This window comes from Pyxicephalus adspersus, chromosome 6 (genome assembly GCF_032062135.1).
Source record: "Pyxicephalus adspersus chromosome 6, UCB_Pads_2.0, whole genome shotgun sequence".
Classification (NCBI taxonomy): Eukaryota; Metazoa; Chordata; class Amphibia; order Anura; family Pyxicephalidae; genus Pyxicephalus; species Pyxicephalus adspersus.
This window is the reverse complement of record NC_092863.1, coordinates 36,784,851-36,811,525: the sequence shown is the minus strand read 5'-3', so window position 1 is coordinate 36,811,525 and position 26,675 is coordinate 36,784,851. Positions and strand designations below refer to the sequence as shown.

Below are 26,675 nucleotides of genomic sequence, written 5' to 3'. Positions count from 1 at the left end.
AAATGGAACTATTAATACTAACTGCTATTTGCACTTGGGTTGAATAAATAAATAGTACAGTGTTAGGTGGTACTTTTGTTCCAAGGATGGGGATAGCTATGAGTCAGAGGCTACATTTTGCTGCAAATCACCTCCAGTAAGGCAGCTGTTGAAAGCTTCAAAACTGCAAAATACATGGAAACTAAAGTTATCTGGTGGCCTAATTGTGTTTAAACCATTACTGAAATTTAAAATACCATTCAAGTTGTCACTTTTTCATGTATATATTGCTACTCCTGCAACACAAACTACATTTTCTTAAAATGTTATGGCACATTTTACAGTATTGTTTTCCATAATATAGTAACATAGCTTAAATTATTCATCTTGTTTTCCAGGGGATGGTCAGGTGGACTTTGAGGAGTTTGTTACGTTATTGGGACCAAAGATAACAACTTCTGGGATCCCAGACAAATTTCGTGGTGCTGACTTTGACACTGTGTTTTGGAAGGTAATGTGCATGTATTTTCATGTACTTACATGATAGTATGTCCTCTCTCCTTGTTGCATTTGTGGCACACCTATGTCAAATTACATGTGTCACATTTTCTGGAGGGGGGGTCATGTTTTACCTACCTGCCCTTTTATGGGGGGCTAAGTATACACTGACTTCATTTTTAAATGCTTATAAATGCCATCGCAGCTTTTGTTATTTTTTTTATGCATGTATAAAGGCTTTTTAAACCAATATATGTGGCAAAAAAAGTGTTAGAATATCCTTGCATGTTAATGGGTGAGTGTATTGGGGTGTTTAGAAGGCATTTTGGAGTGTTTGGGAAGGGTTTTTTGGCATTTATGGGTGTGTTAACTCTTTCCAAAGGCTGTAAGATGCATCTTCTTCACAGCCTGTCTTTTACTATTTGGAAGCATGGATCCATCCTGGCATAGATTAATGGTTCAGGATGGTGGTGGTGGCCTAATGGGGTGGGATAGTTTCTTGGCACATTTTAAGGTCTTTAGTACCATTTGAGCATCATTTAAATGCCACAGCCTACCTTACAATTGTTGCTGTCCATCCTTCTATGACTGAAATGTATCCATCAGATGGTTACTTCCAGCAGGATAACACCCCATGTCATAAAGTTTAAATCATTTTATGTTGGTTTTCTTAAGCATGACAATACGTCCACTGTACTCAAATTGTCTCAACAGTCACCAGAACTCCAATTGATCACCCAAAAAACCAAACTGGATGTGTTGGAATTGTAGATTTTTATTATGGATATGCAGCAACAAATAGATATTGGTACTAGCATGGTGTACCCTAAAAAGTGTCTCTCTCTCTCTCTCTCTCTCTCTATATATATATATATATATATATATATATATATATATATATGTCCTGTCACCAACTGTCCCCAAGAGGGCTCACAAGAGTGCTAGCAACTGAGCCAACTGCGTCACCCTGTATATATTAAAAATTGAGCCTAGTTTTCTGCTTTCTAATGATGTAATTGCAACATGCTAATGTTAGATATTTATCAGTTTGATATCTTGTGAGCAGTGAACCCCATATCCTTGGTGTCCCTGCAGTGTGACATGCAGTCACTATCAGTGGAGGAACTGAAGAGGTTACTGTATGACACTTTCTGCGAGCACCTGTCCATGCGTGACATTGAGAACATCATTTTGACTGAAGAGGCTGGGAACCTGGGTACAAGAGGGGACTGTTCGGTCGATATGGAGAGTAAGTCTAATGATTTTGTCTCTTTGCATGATCTACAGTACATCTGAATTTTTAGGTGTGAATGCAGTGAGTTTCGAAAAGTACATTTACAAACTCTAATTTGGATTGTCAGTCTGTTAAAAAAAGGGTCATAACATATTATGGCTTTAAAGAATATTTAGTAGCATCATTTTATAATTAACAATTAACAAAATGTAACTCTGCTAGGTGGAGAGATGTCACGCTTTATCTCGTTCTGCATTGCTTGACTACTACTTTTCAAGTGCTATAACCCATAACAATCAATTACAATCTGTGGTTTACTAGTTTGACATTAACATACCAAGCAGGACATTTCTGAGAATATTTGGTTTGTTTCAAATGTTGCTATAATCATTAGTCAATGCAATCATTTTCTGCCCAAGTTAACAATTTAGGCCATGTTTTTTTGCTGATTCTACCTCTAGCCATAGTAAATGAATATCAAATACAGGAACTTCAGTAGGCAGTAAAAGCCTTGGCATTTGGCTGTTGAATGGAGAATGGGGCTTAGTGATATGAGAGTTGGTGCTTTAATTAAGTAAAGATTATGGCTTTTAAGGCCAGGTCAGGATCATTCTAATGAGAGTCTTGAATGCCTCTAAGGAAATCAAACCACCACTCCCCTGAATTAGAAGAGGTAATATACTTACCTTCTAAAATAATAGAATATAACCATCCAATATTGTACTAGTTTCAGATTAACCTGAATACATGTATATACAAACTTTTTATAAATATGTATTGGCCTTTTGCAATAAAGAGTTATTATTCTTAAAGAGACCCTGTTAGAGTTGTAAAAATATATCATACCATCAATTCCCTGCAATAGTCTGCCCTACAGCCTTTACCACTTATGGGAGCGTTAGATGCTCTCTTTTGACCCATACTTCACAGAAGTACTCAGCAGTATGTTAGGAATTGGATGAAGAAAGCACAGAATGTGCTGGGGGACAAAGTCATCTTACGCTCCCAGAAATGTTGAATACAAAAGAGACTGAATCGGCAGCACTGGAAAAGGAAAAGGGTAGAGGCATGAGCTGCCAGGGAAAACTAATAGACAACCTTTGTTATTATTCTTAAGTTCTGTATTGAAAGGTTACATTCATATTGGTTGTAATATATGGAGAAGATCATGTTGGAAGGTCTGCATAAAACTCCTTTTAATCCACTGATTGTCTCATCATGTCTGATGCAAGTTACATTCTGTACTATTATTTACACATTTATGTGGGCAAGAATAACTCTCCCCTTACGTTCACTTGTGTAGTTCAAACATCCCTGCATACTGTATCAGTTAAAATCTGCTCCACCTAAAAAAAGCAGCTTTAACTTTAACCAATGTTGATGCAATCTGTATAATAATTGTATGTATGTAAAGCTGAGCGCCAGGAATCAAAAAAAAAAAAAAAAAAATACTCCCTTGCACTGTGGCCAGTTTTGTACTGCAAGAAATAAATGTATATTTAGGTTTAGCGGGGAGCTGTGAAAAGCAAGTTTACGTATCTTGTTCTATTCACCCTTTGCTGCTAGTGTGGCTGCTTTTCCATCCAACTTCCAGGCCCTTAGTGTCCTTACTTAGTGCAGGACTTTTGGATTTTACATTGTTGACAATGATGTCAGATCCTGCGAGTGATGCACAGAGTGTTTAATGGTTAATGCTACAGGTGACTGATCAAACAGAGAATTAACCTTGTGAAAGCAAGGGAAATGGTAAGAAAATTTGCTGTTTAAATCCCCCCTCTAGACCTTAACAAGCATTTAACCTTTACTGTGGGGGTAGCCCCAAGGCAAGGTAGTTTTTGACGTCTCCAGAGTTTTAGGCTTTAGGTTTTTAGGCTTTAAAGCACAATGGTGCAGCTTTCAAATGTTGGAATCTGTTATAGTATAAAAGCATTTTGTGATCTATTTGCAAATGTTTTGCTGAACACATCTGGCTTCAGTAGTGACTTCCTGATTCCAAAGCAAAACTTCAACTCTTTAACACTGCATTTACTGTTGCCAAGCAAAAATACTTCTCTGCTGTAAAATCCACACAAGTATCCAACCCATGCTGCCTCTTTTCCACAATTGACTCACTTCTAAACATTACATCTCCTTCCCTTATGACTACCTTTTCTGCCCAAGACCTAGTCACCTAGTTCAAAGATTAAATCATCAAAGTTAAAAGAAGAACTGAACTAGTCCCTGTCTGCAAAACGCTAACCAGCTTTCTGAACTCCAACTCCCTACATGACCCACTTCAATCATCATCATCCCTTTCTACTACAGATCCTGAACTCTTTTGGTGTTGGAGACACTGCTTTCTCTTGGCTTGTTTTCTATTTATCTGACTGCTCTTTCTAAGTTTCTTTCAATGGTAGCTCTTCCTCTCCCACTCTCTTCCCTCCTAGTGTTCGACCTGTTGTTTTCTCTTTGTACACCTCCTCACTAGGCAAACTCATATATTTCCTTTGTATTACAACAACACTTGTAATCATATGACATACAAATCTATCTGTCCCCCATGACTTTTCTTCTGCTGTCCTGATTAATGTTTAATGCTGCCTGTTGGCTTTCTCATCATAGATGTTGGACAGGTTTCTGAAACTCAATCTGGAAAAAACAGAGCTTATTATCGTCCTTCACCTAAACAATTTCCCGGTAACATTTTTGTAATAGTTATCTGACCCACCCTACAGGCACTTTGTCTTGGTATCACCTTTGATACTGCACTGTTCTTCACTTCCCACATTCAAAACATCTCTAGGTCCTGCTACTTCCACCCGCCCAACATATCTAAAATACACCCCTTTACACTCCAATCTTTTGGTATATGCCCTTAGTACACAAAAATAAAAGTTAAAACATTTATAAATAGATGTTATGTGAACTAAATCTAGTAACAGACTTCAATATTTTCTCCTTGTTAAGTTATATGTGGAGCTATTTGTGCTTTATTTTGATGTATCTTTGTTTTAGGTTCCCCAAACCAACAAATCCGCCAGACCTGTGTGCGTAAAAGTCTAATCTGCGCCTTTGCCATCGCTTTCATCATTAGCGTGATGCTAATAGCAGCAAATCAGGTCTTGCGCAGTGGCATGAAGTAATGACATGGGGATAAGAAGCCATGAACTTTACAAACTTTCAGGAGCTCATCCTGCCTCTTCCCCAATCCTAAAAGGACTGCAACATACAGAGGGGGAGCTCTCATAACCTTGAAGACTATGGGTCTCCTCCTCCGGTGTCTGAATGTGCATGGGAGGATTTGCATGGAAAATGCATGGGCATTTAAATCGTTAGGTGACCATCTGTGCTTTCAAAATCTGTGACACGAAAGGACTTTAACTCTCTCCCTCTATATATATAATAGGTGTATATATGTATACGGATGTACAACTCTATATTTATGAGCAATAACACTTTTGGTTGATAAAGGATCAACTCTGGTCATTGGGCACAGGGTCAATAGGGTTACTGAGCTCCAGAGGTGTGAACTTTTATACACTGCGTGAAGAGAGGGAGCTCGAAGGTTAAATTGTCTTCCCTTCCCGCGATATTCATTCGCCTTAACCCCTAAAATGCTGAATGGGTTAATGTTAAATGTAGCTATCCCTGGTTTTTCTTACATCTGTCTCTATATTGAAACACATGCTTGAAGTATAATTGGCTTGTACCCTCTTTGGACATTGTCACTTATAAAGGATTGTTGTATAGTCATCCACTTTTTGGAAAAGGTGGTCTGTTTCCCCTAAAGTACAACAAAGTCTAGTTTGGGGGGAAAATAATTGATTATATTATTTTTAAAATCAGAAATGTCTCTCATTAAAATAATATATGTATGTATACAGAATAGTCACCCAATTTCCTGTTTTCCTATTCATTATTCCTGACATGTTCATCATTTATAATTCTTTTTAGCATTTTTTTCTTACCTTGAAATTTAGTTCCACGTGGCAGAAGAGCAACAATTCTAAACTTTATAAATGGCATCCATAATTTTTTAGCTTACTTTATGCTTTTATAGGTTGTTAACATATGCATTATACCCACTGGGAAATGTTCAAATTGGTAACAGGCGGGCATACCGTAGATGGCTATAGACAGGTGTAGATGATTTTGAACCCCTGGCAACCAGCAAATTCTGAACACAGCAGATTTTTTGGAAGCCTGTGGAGGAATATTATACCAAGACATACTAGGTGCTATTTGAAGAGGTGTTTAATTGACTGTGATGGAAATTGCTCGAAAAAGTGGATGTAAGCTCTAGGTTTCTAAACATTTTCCCAAAAATCTCATTCATCCTCCAGGTTTATTCAATGTACTCTGTGCACATATGAACCAAATTGCAGTACCTAGAGACCCTAAATATGTCTATTGAAAAGGATTTTACCTGACTGGTAATTTGTTTTCAATTTCATTAGTGGAAAAACTCCCCTTTACACCTGGAGAAGAAGTGCAATGGCAGTATATTAGGAATATACCAGGGTCCAGGCAATTAAGACTATTACCTCTTTACTCCATTTTATAATGGCCTGTATTTTTAGTTTCTTTTTTCCTATAATGTCATATTTTGTTCATAACTGCTCTCTTTTTATTGCCGTTTCCTTATTCGTCCATTGTTTCCATTATTTTCTTCTGTTTCATGCAGCAATGGCCAGTATTTATATTTAATTTTCATTTGCAGAAAAGCTTTTGGACCCATTATGTGACCTCTGAGCAAAGCTGGGTCATTGTAGAAGTCCTTGACTTCATTGCCTTGCTCCTCACTGGTCTTTTTAGGAAGACTGGACAGTGTAGAGTGTATTGATGTTGCTGTTTGTATATGATACATATATTTTGACATGGATGAAAGACAGGCAGTGTTTGCTGTACTCTTTATTGTCATTTGTGTATGATCAGATGACCAAATTTATAGAGGTATTGCTGCTATTCTATACTTAATATGTTTTTACTTACGTTCTTATTATAGCCATTTTACCATAGTTTGTCTTGCAATATGCTTATTTACTTGCTTGTTTTATCACCTTTCTAACTATGCATGCTTTATCATCTTTTACACTTCCTTTCTACAGACGTCACTTAGTGGTGGAGTGAAGTGTGATCCATTGGATCCATTTCTCTGTCTTTACCACATTTGCTCTTACCATTGCCTTTTGACTGTATTTCCTTTATCACACCTGTGTTACCAGGTTTTCCCAACTCATGTAATTTGTCTACCAGTTATTCTGTACTCCCTTCTCATATAACATGTTGTGGATATTTCAATTTGCAATAAATCTAACCATTTGCCAGAAATCCTTATCTAACTGTGTAGTAAAGGATGCAGAAGGAGTGAGTGTAATGCTTTGAGAATGAACACGCGTACTGCTGAATGATATTGCACTGCAGAAGACAGCTTGACAAGCATTTGGTTATGTGAAAAAATTGCAGCTCCTTTTTTGTGCAAGGCACTTCAGTGGTTATGTCTCACATCAGGGGTTATATAGTTTATATTATATTGCATGTTATGTGATACTGCAGATTGTCCAGCCTCTTCAGCAGCTTTGAGCCATTCTGATTCCCTGCACATAAGTCTAATCTGCTCCCTTCACGCTCCCTTCCTGGCGGAAGTTATTGTATCATCACAATGAGAGACGGGATAATGAGCTCTTGGAGTGACAGCCTGCAATAATCAGCTAATGTTGCATTCATCCCACAGGCCTGGCTCACCTCTGCTCTCACCACCTGTCTTTTTCATTACCACACCTCCTGTCCTCTTCATTTTTGCTCCCTCGTTTGTCCTTCTCACTCATCTTATTTTCCTAAATATTTCCATAGCAAAGCCGCAGGATGATGCAAAACTTATTTTCATGTCTGTCATAAAAGACATTATGAAGAGAACACATATTAAACAGCAACACCTACTCTACATATCTCAAACACCCTCTTCTTTCTTGTAGTTGCTGATTCGATTCACTCTTTATTTTTGGGTTCAGCTGTTTGACTGGTTTCGTTTTGTCTCATTCACTTTTCTAAAACAGAAATGTTACTGTATTTGTACATTTGTACTGTTATGATGCTGTCGTATCTGTTTATTCATTCATTAAAGTAAAAAAATGTCTAAGGCTATACTAAAAGAGATGGCTAAGAACACAATGCTAACATTAAGTACTAATGTAACATATATCTGAACCCTTTAGCACCAGGAACCCATAAAACCAATAGGAATGTCCAGAATGTAAAGACAACAGAAAATCCTGTTTTATTAATTTACTGATGAGCACTTGAATGTGGTTGGGTGCTGGGGATAAATTCACTTCTCCTTGCACTATTTTAATAAATGTAACAGGAAATCAAAGTGTAAGGGAGCTGACATGATACCCATAGTAATCATCCAGGTGTGACAGTTATTTTCCAGTTTTTCCTCTGAATTTATAAAATCAAATCTCAAAGTGTGGCTAAAATAGAAAAGTTTCATATTCTGTGGAATGCAACTGCTCCTGTTATACCCTTCCTGCAACTCGTCCCAACTACAGTGTGCGTTTCCTTTGGGTGGGTAGCTCAACCAAATTAGTAAATCATCTGGGACTCACAATCGAGTCTGGTAAATGACTTCTGTTGCTCTAGAATCTGTTCAATAGGCTCTAAAGAGCACATAGCAATACAGATGGGTGTAATTTATGTTGTGTTTTTTTATAGCTGTATTTGCCAGAACTGAATACAATGACACATGGTACTTGTGTATAAATATTGTTAGTATGGTAGGAACATGGTAGTAACAAACAGCCCAGAAGTGTGCAGCCCTCCTCCTAAGGGATGTCAACCCCAACTGCCTAAAGTAAAATTGGGTAAGCTCAAGGAAAATACGGTAGCTCCTCTCATAAAAGCAAAATTGGTGCTGCCATTGACCCACCAAAAATGAAGAAATAAAATGTACATGGAGAACACATACAGCTTTTATTGCATATTAAATATTCTGGAAAATGTATTACACTTACACAACTGCTATTTTAAACAGAAATCCAGTATCCTAGGAATATGGACTGAAGGACCAGCTTGAAGAATTATTTATTATAAAATGAATGGAAAGGAAATGGATCCCTAAAGTAGTGGATTTTGGTTAAGAATAGCAGTTGTGTAAGTTAATATTCTGAATATTTATTGTGCCATAAAAGCCCTATTGAATATACAAAATATTTTCTATAAGGGCTGGCATACCTACAAATGGGGTAAAGGAAAATCACCTAATCACATTACTAACTTCATTTTTGATACAGAAATTCTTTTTTCACCAGTATATTGAACAAATGGGTACCCATTGATTATAAATTGTATAAGCAATGTTTTTTTAATAAATAATAACAAATTGAAGCATCAGAATTGACAATTTAAAAAGTCCTAGATAGTCTAATATTCCTCTAGGGAATTCCTACAGACTAGGCTGGTACGGCCATATATTATTATATACTATATAGGACTAATATGTTAGACAGCACTTTACAAAGTTCTTAGCCCTGCCAATAAAATTTCCTTTAGATATGAGCACAATCTAACATCCCTACAAATATTAGGTATTTATTTTACACTGTGCTTTACAGTTAACAATCATATATTCTTACTATAGTAATAGAATAGTTTAATGTCCCACAATAGTATAAGACCAACCAGTTATTTTTGATTGAGGAAGGAAACCCACACAAACACAGAGAGAACATACAAACTCATACAAATATTGTATTAGGGATTTGAACTGGGATTCTTTTGCTGAAAGAAAAGATTACTAGTCACTATGCTGTAATCTCTCTCTCTCTCTCTCTCTCTCTCTCTTTTTTTTTTTTTTTTTAACATTCAGGGAAAAAAACAGATAAGAATCTAAAAATCTGTCTGCTGTTAAAGTCTGTCTATGAAAGCTAATTCTTATAACCCAATATGCTCAGAAAATCATATTGTAAAGAGCACAGCAAGCTGTTTTACAAAAACTTTTGTTGCTATATGACATGCTTTGACTTATGGTGCAATGAGTTGAAATTTATTAGTAGTGGGAAGGAGCCCTGCAGAAAAGGATTGACTTTTTTTGAATTTTAACACTTTAAACTTTTCAACATGCTCAGTGTAAAACAAAAAGAGAACAACTGTTTTTTTGGCAAGCAATGAATCTGACATACAGTGAAACATACACTGGTGGAGAATTAGTGCTATGGAATACACATACACCTGGAAGATTCTTCACTAATTTCAGTGAATGTCAGATTCACTCTTCTATAAATAGACTCCATATACTACTACTGTAGTTAATCAATAGTAGATCAATGTTTTACTGGTACCTTTAATTATTGTTTCCGAATTATTTATTTGGGTTGTATTACTGTTTCTTCCTTTTCTTACTACCGTGAATGCATTGTGTACACCACAAAACTGTATGTGATTTTTCCTACAAATTTTGTAAAATCTTTGCAAACTGGAACGATGATGGATGATTTTCCTTGATACTGAAGATGCTTATTTCACCTATATATTAAAACCCATCAGGTATTGAAATAGTGACTGATTAGGGGAAGACTGAGCTGAATGATATGGGTCTGATTTATGAAAGCGCCCCAAAAATAGAGAGGATACACTTTCATCTGTAAAGCTGAGTGATCCAGCAAACCTGAAATGGATCTGGTCCAGGACTGAGAACATTTGCTAACAAATGATAGCAAAACAAATCCCTTCCCGGTTTGCTGGATGAAAGTATATCCAGCCTTGGAGAGCTTTAATAAATCAGTCCCAGTTTGCTTCTTGTCTAATACAAATATATATTGAACTAGTGACCTTAAGAAAATTCTCCCTGACTGTAACCTCAATCTGCATGGTACTGTTAGCGAGTGATAAATCCTTTGTGTAATATAGCTTTTTGCATCTGGATCAGATCTGCAATCGCAGAGTTCGACAGGGCATCAACTTCCTTTGCCACTCTAAGATTTATGTGACTGAACACAGGGAGCTGCAGGATAAGACAAAGTTGGAAGAGTGCAAAACTGTGAAATGCCTCGTGTTCAGTAGTTTAAAGAGGTAGAATGATGAGAAATATTTGGTGCTATTGTATTCTTTGAAATATTTTATTTAGGTGGACTCATAGCATTTTTACAAAGCAGAAGTTACCTTCTTCAGCTTATAAAGTATTTTCTGTTTACAATGTAACCTTTTAAATCTCATCCTTAGCATATATTTGTAAAAAGCCTTGGTACATAAACCGGGTAAAGTGCACTTGTGCCCTGATTATGGACTTTGAAATTTTTACATATCCTTGACAAGTAGTACAAACCATCCATGACTGTCTGCTTTTAAAGCACTCAAGCCTCATTTTTTCTTCCATATAACATATTTCTATCGCTTGAAATAGATTTTTGGTAACACTTACTTTTCCGGTTTGTAACTGCAGCCTCCATCTTCCAAACAGATAACCAAAGGGCATCGTATGTTCATGTTTGGGACTGCATGTCCTATCAATTCATTGTACTACTTTAACTTTATTCCTTCCTAGGGATGCTCTAAGATCATTAAGACTAAGTTTCAGTTGATTTCTAACAGCTCAGAAACCTCTGCCAGTTTTGTTAGTCGTGTTGTGAACTTTTACAATACTTGACAATACAGAAATGAATAAGGGTGTGTTTGAGAGAGCTTTTACTGCTTGCACAGAGTTAGAATACAATTGAGTATGCATTATCTAGGCACAGGTTCACTTTAGGAAAACAAATTTTATCATGGACACCAGTGACTGTGCAGCATTTTAGGTGGTATACTTTCATTAGGCTGGATTCACACTGATATATGGTAACACTCTATATGTGCATTTTAAATGACACTACCATGCATATGCACAGTGATCCTGTGTTGCTACATTTATGTCCACTCTGGTGTGTTGGCAACCATTCACATGAAGAGGCTGCTTTAACACAATTCATGCTACCTAAGGCACAATACACAATACCAGCTTTGAATTATTGCTGTGCCCTAAAGTGGAGAGGTGTAAATGGACCCTTAGCCCAAAAGGTAAACCTCAAAATGGGAGTGAGTTGTGTTTGCCTTACAGGCTAGAAGATCCCAGTCCACCTCTGTGGCTAATACATACTTAAAGTGTTCAACAGCTACATTACAATTTGCCATGTAATTACAACCAAGCTCCAATTAAATTAAGCTCTCCAAGGCATGAGAAGATATACTTTCATCAGTGAAGCTGCGTGGTCCAGCAAACCTGGAATGGATTTCTTAGGTCATTTGCTATTTGTTAGCAAATATTTTCTACCCTGAACCAGATCTATTGCAGGTTTGCTGTATCACCCAGCTTCACTGATGAAAGTGTATCCTCTCCAGCCTTGGAGAGCTTTAATAAATCTGGCCCATTGTTTGAACTTGGCTGATATATAATAAAAACAGGCATGCAAAGTCTATACCCTGAAACTATCCCATACACAAGTATGCCACTGACAGAACCCTGTCATTTACAATATCAGGGACACTGTTCTAAACCTAAGGCTGCACTTCAACTAAATAAGTATAAATTTATATTTATAAATATGCTCTCATATTATATCATTTAGAATGTGTGCCTGGAACACATAGAATATGTTTACATACAGAAAAGGGGGTTGTTATGTGTGTGAAAATAATATTCATGAATACATGGTCCATCAGTTTACAGGCCACCAGTGTTTCATGGAAACCCAGTCAGGCCAGGCTGTGGTGATATAAGAAACAATTTTTGAGCACTTGTGGTGAACTGATGGGATGTATTGTCATGATTATTGGTCCTGAACAGATAAGAGCTTCGGTATCTCTGCTGTGTACATGCATTCCTTAGATACAAAGCACAGATGAGACCTGTCCATGAAAAACAAAAGGTAGAGGAATCAAATGTTGACTATTTAGGATGTGTCCTGAGTCTGACCTGTTCTGTCTATTCTCACTTGCTGGGACAAATTATGTTTAAAATAAACATGTTAAAAGAAAAAAATATTTTACTGTGAATTATGTATATTTTTGACAGCAGCTCCTACATAGCATAAACATGAAAGTAACATTTAATCAAATTACTACATAGAAGTTATAAATGTATAAAAGGTATTGAAGCTCATTTCTATAAATTAGTGGTAACTCACTTGTACTAAAAGAGTTCTGGATGGTATACAGGCCATTACTGTGATTTTTAAGTCTAATGTTATTTTTCTTTCTTGAGCCATAGTCAGTGCTACTCTGTCACATCCCCAACGCAGGAAATATTTACCTTGGACTTGGAATTTCCAATAGAAATAACAAAAAATTAGATCAAATGCAGCCGCATACTGTGCCGGGAGTGCACCATGCTGAACCTTCACTATACCAAAATGTATAGCACTCCATGCATGTAAACAAAGCATGCAACAAGTAATTGGGATTTTACATGGTAGGTCCTGCTCATGGTAAGTATTGTTCCTAACAATTAGTAATTATTTTTTGACAGAGAACAATTTACATTTTTACAGCAGACTAATGTTATTTGAATAAATAAACACATATTTATAATACTTCTTTTCCTCCTTAGACTTAGGTTTTCAAGAATAGTCAGTACTTACACAGTAGTAGGCAGTAGCCCATAGATAGGAGGAATCAATTTCAAAGATCCTACCTTCAAACTCTAAGAATTTTTGTCAGTAAATGTAGAAATAATACTGAATTTTAAAATTACCATATTCAACAAGTCAGTGAAAATTCACTTACAGCACTGATCTATGTGGAATTCGTAAAATCTGGTTGTTTCTGAACTTTGTAAACCATTATTGCTCTTGTTGCATATTGAATTTTTAGTCTTTCATTTATTGATTTATTTCTACTTTTATACAACTGGTAATACATAATACCTGTCTACAGCAAGCCTAAATGGTTGCAGGAAATCTTGTGTTTCATTAAAAATTCCACAGAGACACAAATGGCTAATGTCCACTGTTCCTTCAGATCAGGACTCCATTTACTGACCATCTGTTGATCTGTAGATAGGACATGTCCTTCATAAGTATTCCTTCTAGCCAGCATATTGCATCACATGGTAATCTAGATGTCTTTGCCTTCTGGACAAAGTAACAGCAAGTCATCATTCACAATAAAAGGTGTGACTGGTTATATTGATTTTCTTAGCTGAAGTAAGCTGAATAATCTCCATAAAAAAGAACAACAGCATCCATTTCATTAATACAACTGAATGCATTTTTTTCTAATGCATTCACATCACGTACTGTTTTGTAAATGTGCAGAACATCTGTATTACCAGAAATTATTACTATAATATTTGATATTATTAATGTCACTGAATAACAAGTCTAAGATCCTCAATGTCCATATAAAGGAAAATAACAGATTTCAAAAGATGCTTTATTTTTTTAGGGATAATATTAAAGTACCATAACTATCATAGAATGAAACCATTGGACTGCAAAGGTTTAGCTGTTGCTCACAGCAACAGAAAAGGATTTCAGAATTCATTGCTGTATACTAATTACATTCTACAACTCTTCTTTTAGTCCAGTTTAGCAGACTACCCAACAGATGGTGTTACAATTAATTAAAAGTATATGATTGTTGGAGAAATGTATCAAGCCATTGACAAATATAAGCTACTGCACCTGAAAAGTCTTATTTTTTGTGCATGGTTGTGAATCTAGGCACCAAGCCCATGTGTTTGGCCAACTGCCAGTGGTATTCACAGGGCCGTGTGTTATCCAGCCAATCAGTTCTAACACCAAATCTTGGATCTGACCAAACAAATGAGGATGTTCATTCTGCTGTTGGCAGGACTGGTTCATAGCTGGCCAGCTTTACTACCTATTCATAACTTTCCAAAATCCAAACTGACAGCCCAACAGATATGCAAATGTTAAAAATGTATCTAAACAAACACTTCCATCATTTTAATTGGCAGTGCGCATTCATTATTCAATATTTTAGTATGGTATGTTTGTTTCCAATGTTGTGAAGACTGCTAATATACAAATAAACTGATCTCCTAAACCATAGCAGCCAGTATAATTTGTTTTTTGTGCATGCCCTGCTCGAAGATCACTGGAAGTGATGAGAACCATGTTGTGCCTGTGTAAATCTCCACCATGACTGATAAAGAACAATCATTAAAGCATTTATTGCTTCATGGACAACAGGATTTCATGGTTCCTGATTCAGAACCATTCAGCCATGTCATACTGAGAAGGAAGTGTTGTAACACACAGCTCCTAATTTGTTTGCAGTCTTCCATAAAATAATAATGAAATGGGTTTCTACTAGCTACATGGTTTATCTCATTTACATTTTCTCCAGTTTTCTGTGCTGTTCATTTTTTTTTCTTCTGTTTTTTTGTGTTTTATATGACCCTTTAGAATTGATTTTGATAGGATTATCAAACAGTGCTAGGAATCTTGCAAGAAGGCTGTAGGGAGCACTGACTTGTAAAGGGACTATAACAGTATTTTCCAGCAGTTACTTGTAACATGTCAGTTTCTTACAGTCATGTCCCTAGTTTTAATTTACACATGTATCATGTCTACTGGCTTTAACTATGCTATATTTAATTGGTAAGCTACTGTACTATATGTTTTTTTCAGATTTTTGTAGCATTTCATGCATATGTGCCACCCTTAGGTGATGCCAGGGGACACACTTGATGCCCCTATAAAAAAAGTGACCACTACTGTCCTATGCTCTGTGTGTGTTTTACACAAGATATGTTATTTTACTGATTAAATTATAACGTTACATTATACGGTAAGTTTACATGGATGTTTTTAGGAGGGCAGTTATCATAGTTTTTTTATTATTATTACACACTGCAGACTACTAGATGTAAACTGGTTCTCCCAAACTATGCATAATCAAGGTCACCTCCCACCAAATGCTATTCAAATCTTGAACGTGCTTCTCTGGTTGAAGATTTGTCCTGTTGGTCATCAGAGAGATGACCTTTAAAGGCTTTAAAGAATGTTTAAATACAAAAAAGCAAAAAGAAAACTCATTTTTATTGTATATGAAAGGATTATCTACCCTTTTATTTAAAGTAAAAAATGTGATGATGGGTCCACTTTCAAAGCTCAACTCTATATACAATCTTGGGATAAATTAACTTCTGTGAGCTTCTGTGAGTAACTTGGAGTTACATCATCGCAGGCCAGCTAATAAAGGTGACTGAAAATACTGAACCCAGGAGAAAATAAGGCAGAGGTATGTACTTTGAACTAGTGGTTATTTCATGCTGTGATGCAGTTTGCGGGGAATAACTGTCACAGTATAAAAATGATAAAAATTGGGCTAAACAGCACAGCCTATTACACTCCCTCACTTTGTCTCTCCGTCGTTCTCCTACTGTGTAGGGGATTACACAATCCTAATATAAAGACAGATTTTGTTGCTTTTATTTGCAATTATTAAAAATGTAACTGGCAAATATTTATAATGAATACAAAATTGAATTAGTGTATTTATTGATGTCTGGAGTTCAGCTTCAATCCAGTCCTGGTAACAAAAATAAATGCATAAAAAATATTGGTAGCCATTATGGGGTTAAATTTCATGTTTACAAGCAATTACCATATCACATTTATGTGAGTTCTTACCATAGTAAATGCACTTCATTTGCTTTAGCTGAACTCATGATCCAGGTTAAACAATATTATGCAACTCTTGAAAATCTTCAGAGCAGCACCAGCAGGCAACGTATCAGCTGGCCTCACCTAATTGAAAGGCCTGCAAAGTGAAGCTCTTGTTCGCAGACAATAGCACAGCGGCAGGAAGATCACATACAAGTGAAATATAGGTACTGGTGCACATTTGAAAATCAAAATCTCACGGCATTAATAACAAGCTAGAAAATGGGAACATACGTTCTGTTCTTTACCCTATCCATTTTTTTATTCGGGTGCACAGATAAGTGATTAAATAGCAATTTGTGCTCGCTCAAGCCTACTAGATGTGTTAGACTAAGGATCAAATAGATGTGTAATATAAAAGTTCAGGAGAAATGCAAAGGAACATTCACAATAATTAAAGAGGAAGTGTGGTTTGATTGAATAATTCCTAGCTCCTTCCCACCAAATCAAAGTACTTTACTGCATAACCACAAACCTAAGATAGCTACTGCCGTGGCCAGACAACCTTCTGGTATTTATGTGAGTGTCAATACAACCAATGCACATGTGGCTCCCATATAACACAATGGCCTGCTTGTCAAATGTATATACAGGTAGGTCACTATATTCTACGGCAGGGGTGCCCAGCAAAGAACGTGATGTCCGTACCTGGGGGCTGTTTTTCATATTGTTCTTTCTTTCATATGGACAGCCAAGTGGGTTCCATTTCATTTTTAAATAAACCAGTTATTGGATAATAAAGGCATTCGTTTATTATTCTATAGAATAGTTCTTGTACTTGGGTGACAATGCTTACTCACTGTACTATATCCAAAGAGAAGCAAAGTACTCACAGGACCACAATAACCCCCTCTCCTCTTCCCCATAACATTGGGGCAAGGGATTCTGTGTCTTTAGTGTTAGCTGAAAAAAACTGATACTGTAGCACAGGCAAGGAGCACAAGACGTTATCTGCTCACAAGATTTTAGAAGAATCAGCAGGTTCTCTGTTTATGTGTGCAGTTATGGAACATTTGAAAAATGTATATTTAACAAGCCAAATGACCAATAGGAGCATTGCTAGAGTACATATACCCTTTGAGTTGCTTAGGCAAAATTTGCTTGGAAAAAAAAAAGTTTATTTTATTTAGAGGGTGTAGGGGAAACCTTTTTTTCGTGGGGTAGGGGATGTAGTTAGGGCTGTGTTAATATTTTTTCACCCATCAATTTGGTTGTATTTTCGTGCACAGTCGCTTGAATTATTTCAATTGCTTATTTCAATGTATATCAGAACTAAGACTCGTTCTGCCACCTGGTGGCCAACTATCGAAGGAGCACAATAGAAAATGCTATATCTTCTAATGAATCAACTGCCAAAACGAGGTCACATTGATAGGGGAGCAACCTATAAATACACTCAATATTCTTTGCGTTGTGTTTTTTTTTTTTTTAGTACTGGAATGTTTGTGAATTTAATTTTTTAATTTTTTTCTGGCATGGAAAGGTGGAGGCTGTCATTTAGGGTAGTTTATTGTATTTTGTGTTCATGTATTTGTCACATTTTATTTGCAGTCATTATGATGTAGATTTCCTGGTGTGCTTGGGATCATTGTGCTGTTGCATGACCCAGTTTCAGCCAAACTTTATGGACAGATGGCCTTGCATTTGACTCCTGAATACTTTGGTATACAGCAAAGTTCATGGTGGTCTCAACGACTGCAGGGTGCCCAGCTCCAGTGGCTGCAAAACAAGCCCAAATCGTCAATCTTCCACCACTATGCTTGAAAGTTGGTATTTGTACTGAAAGTTAATTAAGTGTTTGGTTTTCAATGTATATTATGTGTTTGGTTTTCAATGTATATTATGGGCAAACATCCCAATGTTGGTCTCATCTGTCCAAAGGACATTGTTCCAAATGTCTTGTGGGAACTGTGCAAACTTCATCAAAGACAATTTTGCAAACCCAAGCCATGTTGTCATGTTATTTTTAGGGAGAGAAAGCCAAAAAAGCCTTACTTGATCAGTCCTTCTCTAATTGTATTATTATGAACTTTAACGGTGGCTTAGGGGTTAGCACTCCGGCCTTTGCAGCGCTGGGTCCCAGGTTCAATCCCCAGCCAGGACATTATCTGCATGGAGTTTGCAGGTTCTCCCCATGTCTGCGTGGGTTTCCTCTGGGTACTCTGGTTTCCTCCCACATCCCAAAAACATGCAGTTAGGTTAATTGGCTTCTCCCTTAAAAATTGACCTTAGACTACATTAATGACATATGACTATGGTAGGGACATTAGATTGTGAGCTCCTTTGAGGGACAGTTAGTGACACGACTATGAACTATGTACAGCGCTGCGTAATATGATGGCGCTATATAAATACTGTATAATAATAATAATAATAACATGCATCTTGAAAGACCTGCAGAATCTAAGATGTAGTTTAGTTTTTCTTAACATTCTGAGATTGAGGTAAATTGGCTGGGACATCCACTCTTAGGAATAGTAGCAACTGTGTTGATTTTTTTTCACTTGTGACTATTATTTTCTCACTGTAGGATGATGGAACAATGGCTTTTCTAAGATAATTTCTGAGGTCTTTCCTACTTGGCTTTCTGTTAACACACACCCAAATGCCCCGAGTCAGCAAACTAACAAAATTTGTGCTTTTATAGAGGTGGTCACACTTGCTGCTGATCATTTAATCAAGTTACAAGGGTATTCTGCATTTTGGTGGTAAATATATTATATGTTGTCATTCATTTGAGGTTGTATAAAACCTACGAAACAGTGATTTTTTTTATTATGTCCTGCAAAACCTTAGAAAAGAAGGTGCACTTTCTTTTTCTCATGACTGTACGTTGATTGATTTCAGTGAGTCAGGTTCTGTCCCACTAGAAGACATCAGCATAGTGCCCTACACTTACAGGGATGCAGAGGGCATGACTCTGAAGTAGCTTATTTAGGTTTTCAGGTAAGCAGATTACCAAGACAAGAGGAATGGTGGACTAGTGCACTGCAGAATAAACAAGTTAAAAAAGTTTTACCTAAAAGTAACCTTTAAAAACCTTTTTTTTATTTATCGTAGAGCCCATACTTGTTACAGATATTGCTGGAACATAAATTCATACAGTGTCAGCTTTAGGAATGGGCAGGTATGGCAATGTGTTTTAACTGTAACGCTACGTAATATACATATAATTGCAGTTAAACATTTATTAATTTTCTCTTTTTTTAAAATGCCATATTAAGCTTCTATAGCACATGACACCAAATGATAGCTGTATTTTGTTTAGTTTCTTGATAATGCTGATAAAGCAACTGGGTATAAGGATTTTCAGGTTAAAAATCCAACACTAAGGCATTCAAAACTTTATTTAGGAGTCCATCTGTAAACATCAGAATTACCATCTTCACAAATAACTTCAGTAAGTCTGTGCAAGTTAACTTTCATTGAAAGTGTATTGAGAGTGAAATTCTTCTCTTTAAAATTTCAAGGTCGTTTTTCTACAACTTCAGCCCCAATCCAAGTCCTCCGAGTTTTCCCAGTCTGCAGCTGAGGGGGGATGGAGTGATGGTGGCAGTTCACAAAGTGGTGGCCAGCCTGGTGGCAGATGGTAGCTAGGACGTTCTGATGTAGAGGCACTGTCAAGCAAAAAGAATATGTTGTGAAAAAAAATGTGCATCTGACACACCTATTGTTTATTCTGCCTAATTCTGTGGTTCAGAGCACATTTCAGCCTTTCCAAACAAACATCCCTGCTAAATTGTTACCTTTCCAAGACATCAGGGTTACATAAAGAAGATTTTATTTTCTATACATCAGCCAAAATGTTTTACATTTATGAAACTGGGAATCTGACATTCCCTCAAACATTCCCTGGTGGGAATCTTCAAGGTCCATGTGTTTTAATGGCAGTAACTGATTCCCGCCAGGGAAGGTCAGATTCCCTGTTTTAAAAAAAGAGCCCTTGGTGTCCCAAGCCTAAACCTATGCACTACATTTAAGACATTGCTATTTCCCCATTGATCTATACCCAGATGTCTAAACCATGTCCATGCGACACAAAGTTGTTATTCAGCTTAAATCCAGCATGAAATTGTGGGTGAAGTTTTTATTCAAGAAACGTATCTGCAGCCAAGGTCAGTAAATGAATGCTATTTTTTATATAAAAGTTGATTACAATATGCAGTTTGTATCCAATTTTCACCAATCCCCAATGAACCCTTCAGCACAGCAATTTAATAAACTTAAATGACAACTCCCTTTTTGTCTTTGTAATTCTTCAGTGAGCCCATTGCTTTATTGTGACTGATGGGAGCAAGAATGTGAGGGAACGGAATCAATTGTGTTAATTGAAATGATGCAGCACAAACCTCTTTACCAAGGGGCAATGTTACACAACTACTGCTCAGAATAGGCAGACTTTTTATACTTATTGTTAATAAAGCTTAAACCATCAGTCTTCAATGCAACAATAGAAGATGATCAAATGGAAACAGTCCAAATTAAAAATAGTATATTTCTCCAGCTACATGTATTTTAGTACAGGGGCTGCTCTCACTGACAAAGGAGTTAAAAAAAATTGAACTTCAATACAACAGATGAGGTCACTCCCAGTCAGTTTATTTACCGACTCCATTAACTTACAAAGGTGGTATGCACAATCCCTACTGTCCTAAACCTTTGTACACGGCAGATGCACAACAATTTGTCTCAGTCAAAACTTATCTGTGTATGTATTGTGCATACAAGTCTGACCACCTTTAAGGTCAATGGATTGTCCAACATGTGTACAGCAGTCCCCATTGTCTTCCATTTATCTACTGTGGTGGATCAGGAATGACCCAGCATCTGGACACGATTCTTGTGTGCAGATGCTGGGAACAATGTGAATCCTCTCTCTGTGCCTCATCCGCACCTCCTGCTGGACTCACCTTTCACTGCGAGAGCTTTCCTTCTTTGCTTGCTCTTCAAGCCAAGCATCAACCCTGCAGGGAGGGATCTGACTGTTCAGCTCTTTCTTCAGTTTTCTCTCTGCTAAAAAACAAAACAAAAAATAAATAAAGATAAGGTTAAGAAGATTTTCTTGAATGGATGCCAAGCTGATATGAAAGACAAATTGATACAGCGCTGTGTATATATAGATTGATGTGCAATCAGTGGAAGATTTAGGTGCTTTTCATGCAAATGTTTAGACAAAAAACATGCTGACTACAGTATAATAATAATAGTAATAATGAGCAGAGGGATGACTTATTTGGTCTGCTGTTCTATCACAGTCCAATCACAAATGTAGGGATGGAGAGAGGAAACCGTTATACTCCTTGGTGGTATCATCAGCCTTGCTGTGCTGTGTAGCAGAACTGTATGTAAAGACTGTATGAACACAAATACAATTTGTCAGCTTAACACCACTCTTATGTATTTTATCTGTGTTGTTACCCGCTCTCCTGGATTTAAAGAAAATGTAAAAACAGAAATCAAATAGTATTATTTATAAACAGTTACATATTTCTTACCTTCCACTTTAACTTTCAGTGCCTCCAAATCCTGCACACTCATGTGTGAAAAACGACAAGAAGGACCAAAGTCGCACTGACCTGAAAAGAAGAATTCACACTATAAATAATCTATGATTGGAGTTCTGGAAAGTATAAGAATATTCCGCTTATATGATGAGATTTATAAATGGTAGAAGATAAAGATTCAATGGTCTGTATGGCTAAGCAAAGGCTTAGAAACCTTGCAGGCACCTTCTAGTGGGACAGCAGGGCTTCTCAAATATTTTAGAACAATAACCCCGATAAGTAAATTGTTACCATACTGGGAAAAGAACCATCATCCAAATGTCATAGACAATGAACAATGGCTCAATGTCAAAGATATACTAATAGGTGTATGTGTAGTCTTTATTTTATCCTATCTGGAAAGTGAAATAAAAAGCCAACTCAAAGCTACAAAAAAGAAGTAGATTTCTGAGTGTAATTGTGAAAGACCTGAGGCATCCAATAGGAACACAGAATACAGAGAAAGAGCTAACACTTTGTCTGGGCTTACCTTTAAATATAATATAGTCAGGGACTATTAACAACCAGCACCCCTTATCCACTAATCGCCTCCTAAATCACATCCACAGTACAGTTCTCAGCTCTGCACTCCTCATCCACCACCAACCTCTGCACTCATGTCTACTACAGCTACTTAGCTCTGAACCCCAGAACCTTGTGTTTTGCTTTGCAGCTCTGCAGCCACTTGTACCTCTTACACCAAAGTATACCTCAGCTGGCAAATCCATCTCAGCTGACTCTATGCCAGCCATGCCCAGTTCATGTCACACTGCTCCCTGTACTCTACAGCTCTGCCTTTACAGCAGACATCATCATGGCTGCAAGTGGTTGTGATGGCCTTGGCACCAGAAAATAAATGCTGGAACTGGGAGCCCGGCATGGTGACGTATCCACGACGCGTCGGTAAGTTTTACAGGACCTGTCTGCCCATCACCACACAATATAGCTTCCCAAATCTGCTATCACAAATAGAATATTTCAGAACAAAGGGCCAGGCAAATGCCATGTGACAGCCATCAGAGCTAATGAATAATAGCTGCAGCCCATTTATCGTCAGATTGTGTTCTCATCAGAGCACACCAACAAAAAGCTGGATGGAAACTCCACCTAAACTCCAGGGGTCCTCTACACAATTTACAGGGTAACCTGATGTAAAAACACTAAAAACATTAATTTGTAGGACATCATCTGGTTTTCTAATAAAACACCAACCCGTCTGCAGGAATCTTCTACATAATTTTTTACTTTCTTCTTCTGCCAGGATCTCTGCAGCATCTGTGAAAAAAGAAGATGTTACAAAGTCTTTTAATCCATTAATGTGAGAAATCACAAAACACAACAATGCATGGTTGTCACGATTTATTTATTTATACTGCCAGAATATCTGAGAATAGTTTGTTTTCCTTTTTAGGTGACAGTTGCACTCCCCATTTCTTCTTCACACAACAGAGGGACAGGAAGTGAAAAAAAAATCCTCCATGGAGTCACAGATGCAAGAAAACTGGAAAATTTTTCTGCGGGGTGCGGGGCCCTCGCACTACAGACCTGCGGGGCTCTCATATTATAGATATACAGTGAGCGGGGCTCTCATGTGATAGATATACAGTGTGCGGGGCTCTCATGTGATAGATATACAGTGTGCGGGGCTCTCATGTGATAGATATACAGTGTGCGGGGCTCTCATATTATAGATATACAGTGCGCGGGGCTCTCATATGATAGATATACAGTGCGCGGGGCTCTCATATAGATATACAGTGTTTGCGGGGCTCTCATATGATAGATATACAGTGTGTGGGGCTCTTACCTCTGAACAGGTCATACCAGACTTTCTTACACTTCTGATGCTGCACTCCATTCAGGTGTTTCTTCCGGTTATGCAGATTATCTTGAAAGGAGCGGTCACAATAATCGCAGAAATACCTCCTGCCCATTGCAAAGGTTTGAGCTTCGCTTCACCACCGGCTCCCCCCCGGAAGCTCACTTCCACAACAAACACCGAATATCTGTCCTCCGCCCACCAGGGGGCACGAAACATCTAAACACGCATGCACCGTACTCTATACCCGGAAATTACTTCTGATTGGCTAGTGGATAGGACGTCTTATTAGACAGGTCGATCATTTCTTTTAGTCACGTGAGCAATAACATCACTTCCTGGTTAGAAGCCGCTGGTCAACATGTCCCTGATCAACTCGGTGTACCGCACTCTGTTCCGGCGATCCTCCACCTTTGCACTGACCATCGTGGTCGGGGTGGTGGTGTTCGAGAGGGCGTTCGACCAAGGGGCCGATGCGCTGTTCGAGCACCTGAACCAGGGGGTGAGGACAGGGGAATGGTGGGAGGCTCAAGGGCACAGAGGGTCAGCGGGAGAGTTGAAGTGTACACGGTACAGGGGAGCTCAGGAGCGGTGCTGGGCCTCTCCCCTATATTTATTATTAAAAGAAATCAATGCCAGGAATCTCAATCTTCATATACATCCTATTGTGTGATACTTCCCCACCTCCTGGATTGTAAGCTCTTCGGGGCAGGGTCCTCTCCCCCTTCTGTGTCACCGTCTGTATCTGTCATTTGTATCCCCTATTTAATGTACGGCGCAGCATAACATGTTGATGCTATATAAATCCTGTTTAATGATAACAGGGGGGTTGAATTGATCTGTTCAGCTTTGATATTATGAGTCATTGGCAGTAACCCAGCAATTGGTGGCATTCATGTAACTTTCATTCTTGTTGATGACATCCAATGACTAATAATTCATCTGTAACATAGCACAGTGCGGGACTCCTCCCATGGGACAGTCTGGATTCAGGGGGTCTTCTAGTTTTGTTATGACCGATGGTGTATGGTAATAAAGGACAGAGAGCTGACCAGTACCAAGGTCATAGCGTGCCTGATCCTAAGAACAACAATGTCATACATTACCATATAAATATGTCATATATGGCAGCCTACCAGTCTACGTGTGGCTGCAGGAGAATTTCAGCAAGAAGATTCCTTATTATATCCTTGCCACTTCCTATATTATGAACTAAAAACAAATGTATCTTTTCTAAGCTACTCCTCCCATCAGTCCATGACACAATGGAGATGAGCAAAGGCGGACGTGTTTAAAGTCCAGTCTGTGTGACAAGCATGACCCCTGAAAAGAGAAATGAGTAGATGATGGAAAGTATATGACGTGTATATTTAGAAACACTTTGGGCTCTGTTTAAAAATCAGTGAACCTAACATTCCCTGGTGGGAATCAATTACTGTCACTGAAACACATGGGCCTGGAAGATTCCCAAGAGTGAATCTTTGAGGAAATGTCTCATTCTTTGTTTTATAAATAGTCTAAAACTAGTTTTTACAGGTTTTGATAATTTTAGGGAGAAAAACTACTGAAAATGTTTGAATTTGATCTGATGTGTTTTTAAAGTGGAACAGTTAGCATAATAACAAAAAAAAATGACACTTTCCTTTACTTCCACAGAGCCCTCAATTCCACACAATTGAATTTGATTGGTTCCCGTGTGGCAGTAAAGACTGAAAGTTAGGGCCCTCCCCTTATTTATTTAATATAAAAGGGTTATAAATATGGGGTAATAATGTGATTAATGTGCTTTATGTAGTAAAGGTTTATTGTGGTGACCTTTATAGCAGGTTTGATATATTCTTTCTTCATAGCGGCTGAAAAGCATCATGGGAATGTTCGTGCATTGTGATGCGCAGGACGGCCTAATCCAATGAACTGGCTGCCCTAACACAACGCACACCAATTTTAGAACAAACTCTATTATCCATAATTAGTCTTTTCAAGAACAGGACTCTCTTGGTGGTTTTGTTTCTGCTGCACGCTGACTATAGAATTACAACTGGTTTTTTTTTCTCTTCTAGAAAATGTGGAAGCACATAAAGCACCAGTATGAACAGAAAGAAGAATAGGAAGCGGATTGAAATGACTCCCCAGCAATGTCTCCAATACTTCCTGACCGGATCTTGCAGCTTGGATCAGACATGCTTTTGATGTAGAGACTGCAAAGTGAGGCATCATCGATGTGCACTATGAGTTCTAAAGCTGACATGAAAAATTTACCAGTTTCTGTGGATTGAGATGATAGAAACATGGTGACCTCTGTGACATGTCTCAGGGACTGGTCATCAAATATTGGATATATTCAGCATTTACCCACATGTTGTAATAAAATATTCTACATCTATTCTAGCTGCTTGATTTTCTTTGCACATATGTAGATACAGGCTTTGTATATGTCAGCCCTTTAGACCAGGCCAGTGCAATAGAAATTTACAATACAAGAATGTCAGAAATTATCTAATGCTGCAGTTTTTTTGTGTGTATACAATTAAGGTGGATTAGGCTAAGAAAAATATAACAGCAAGTCTTACATTCCCTCATACAGGAGTCCATGTGTTGTTGCTGTAATTTAAAATTTAATTAGAGAAGAGTGTTAATCAGACAAGTGTCAAACATAATTAGATGTTACAGACCACATCTGGACAAAGCAAACATGTCTACTTGTTCATCAGCGATACGTGGAATGCTGAGAACATGTATATTATGCAAGTAGGTCCGTATAGTTATCATAATCTATTCTTGCATGAGCTTAATAGTGACTGGTTCCTTTTAAGTAAAAAAATTAACAGAATTTTGTAGAAAAAGATAAGCTAAGTAACTGAAAGCTCTAAACCAGATTGTAAATATGCAAATTGTCCTGAAATATTCAATAATTTAAAAACCTTTTATTAATATTACCAAACACAAAGTTTCCCCTCTAA

At 37.5% G+C, this 26,675-nt stretch overlaps 3 protein-coding genes across 3 annotated transcripts in view; 2 read left to right on the top strand and 1 right to left on the bottom strand.

Annotated features, from left to right (window-relative positions):
* Nucleotides 1-9,489, top strand: part of CABP7 (calcium binding protein 7) — a 69,995-nt gene extending 60,506 nt beyond the window's left edge. The window contains exons 3-5 of the mRNA XM_072415287.1: nt 378-490; nt 1,573-1,726; nt 4,706-9,489. Coding sequence (XP_072271388.1) covers nt 378-490; nt 1,573-1,726; nt 4,706-4,833 — 395 coding nt within the window. The 3' untranslated portion in view covers nt 4,834-9,489. The remainder of the gene's footprint in view (nt 1-377; nt 491-1,572; nt 1,727-4,705) is intronic.
* A 10,193-nt stretch (nt 9,490-19,682) lies between these two features.
* ZMAT5 (zinc finger matrin-type 5) lies at nt 19,683-23,912 on the bottom strand. Its single transcript, XM_072415285.1, has 5 exons — nt 23,704-23,912; nt 23,109-23,171; nt 21,849-21,929; nt 21,264-21,366; nt 19,683-19,970 (listed from the first exon to the last, which is right to left on the bottom strand). The coding sequence occupies exons 1-5, from the start codon at nt 23,828-23,830 to the stop codon at nt 19,841-19,843; spliced, it is 504 nt and encodes a 167-aa protein (XP_072271386.1). The 5' UTR covers nt 23,831-23,912; the 3' UTR covers nt 19,683-19,840.
* Nucleotides 23,913-24,030: 118 nt separating this feature from the next.
* Nucleotides 24,031-26,098, top strand: UQCR10 (ubiquinol-cytochrome c reductase, complex III subunit X). The gene is made up of 2 exons (XM_072415286.1): nt 24,031-24,217; nt 25,776-26,098. The coding sequence occupies exons 1-2, from the start codon at nt 24,077-24,079 to the stop codon at nt 25,821-25,823; spliced, it is 189 nt and encodes a 62-aa protein (XP_072271387.1). The 5' UTR covers nt 24,031-24,076; the 3' UTR covers nt 25,824-26,098.
* The last annotated feature ends 577 nt before the right edge of the window (nt 26,099-26,675 follow it).